This window comes from Corvus brachyrhynchos, unplaced genomic scaffold (genome assembly GCF_000691975.1).
Source record: "Corvus brachyrhynchos isolate BGI_N302 unplaced genomic scaffold, ASM69197v1 scaffold1008, whole genome shotgun sequence".
Lineage (NCBI taxonomy): Eukaryota > Metazoa > Chordata > Aves > Passeriformes > Corvidae > Corvus > Corvus brachyrhynchos.
The window spans coordinates 4,449-4,893 of NW_008239564.1; the positions used below are offsets into that span (position 1 = coordinate 4,449).

Below are 445 nucleotides of genomic sequence, written 5' to 3' on the forward strand. Positions count from 1 at the left end.
GGGCCAGGGGGTCACCAGCAGGGCCCCCACCCCTGAGCAGCACCATCCTCACCCCATCCCATCCCACCCCGTCTTCATCCCTGCTCGCGTTCCTCATCATCCCCGTGTCACTTCCATCCCCACGTTCATCCCCATCATCGTCCTCTTCCTCGTGCCCATCCGAAACCAAACCTGAAGCCAACTCCAATCCCAATCCCACCCCATTCCCACCCCAACATAAATCCCACTCCCAATGCCACCCCATTCCCACCCCATTCCCACCCCATCCCATTCCCATTCCCATCCCATTCCCATCCCATCCCATTCCCATTCCCATCCCATTCCCGGTGCTCACGGCCTCCTCTCCCTGCGGCCGCTGGGCCCGTCCCTGGCCGGGTCCTGGGCGATGCTCAGGGCGTCCTGGATGGCGGCCAGGAGCCCGCTGCCCCCCTCGCCCCGCCCCCCC

The 445-nt window shown here is 65.4% G+C and overlaps 1 protein-coding gene across 1 annotated transcript in view; it reads right to left on the reverse strand.

The window, feature by feature from the left end:
- Positions 1-330: 330 nt before the first annotated feature.
- Positions 331-445, reverse strand: part of LOC108448610 (ryanodine receptor 1-like) — a 20,688-nt gene continuing 20,573 nt past the window's right edge. Inside the window, exon 10 of the mRNA XM_017742310.1 lies at positions 331-445. This exon is cut by the window's right edge and continues 67 nt beyond it. Coding sequence (XP_017597799.1) covers positions 331-445 — 115 coding nt within the window.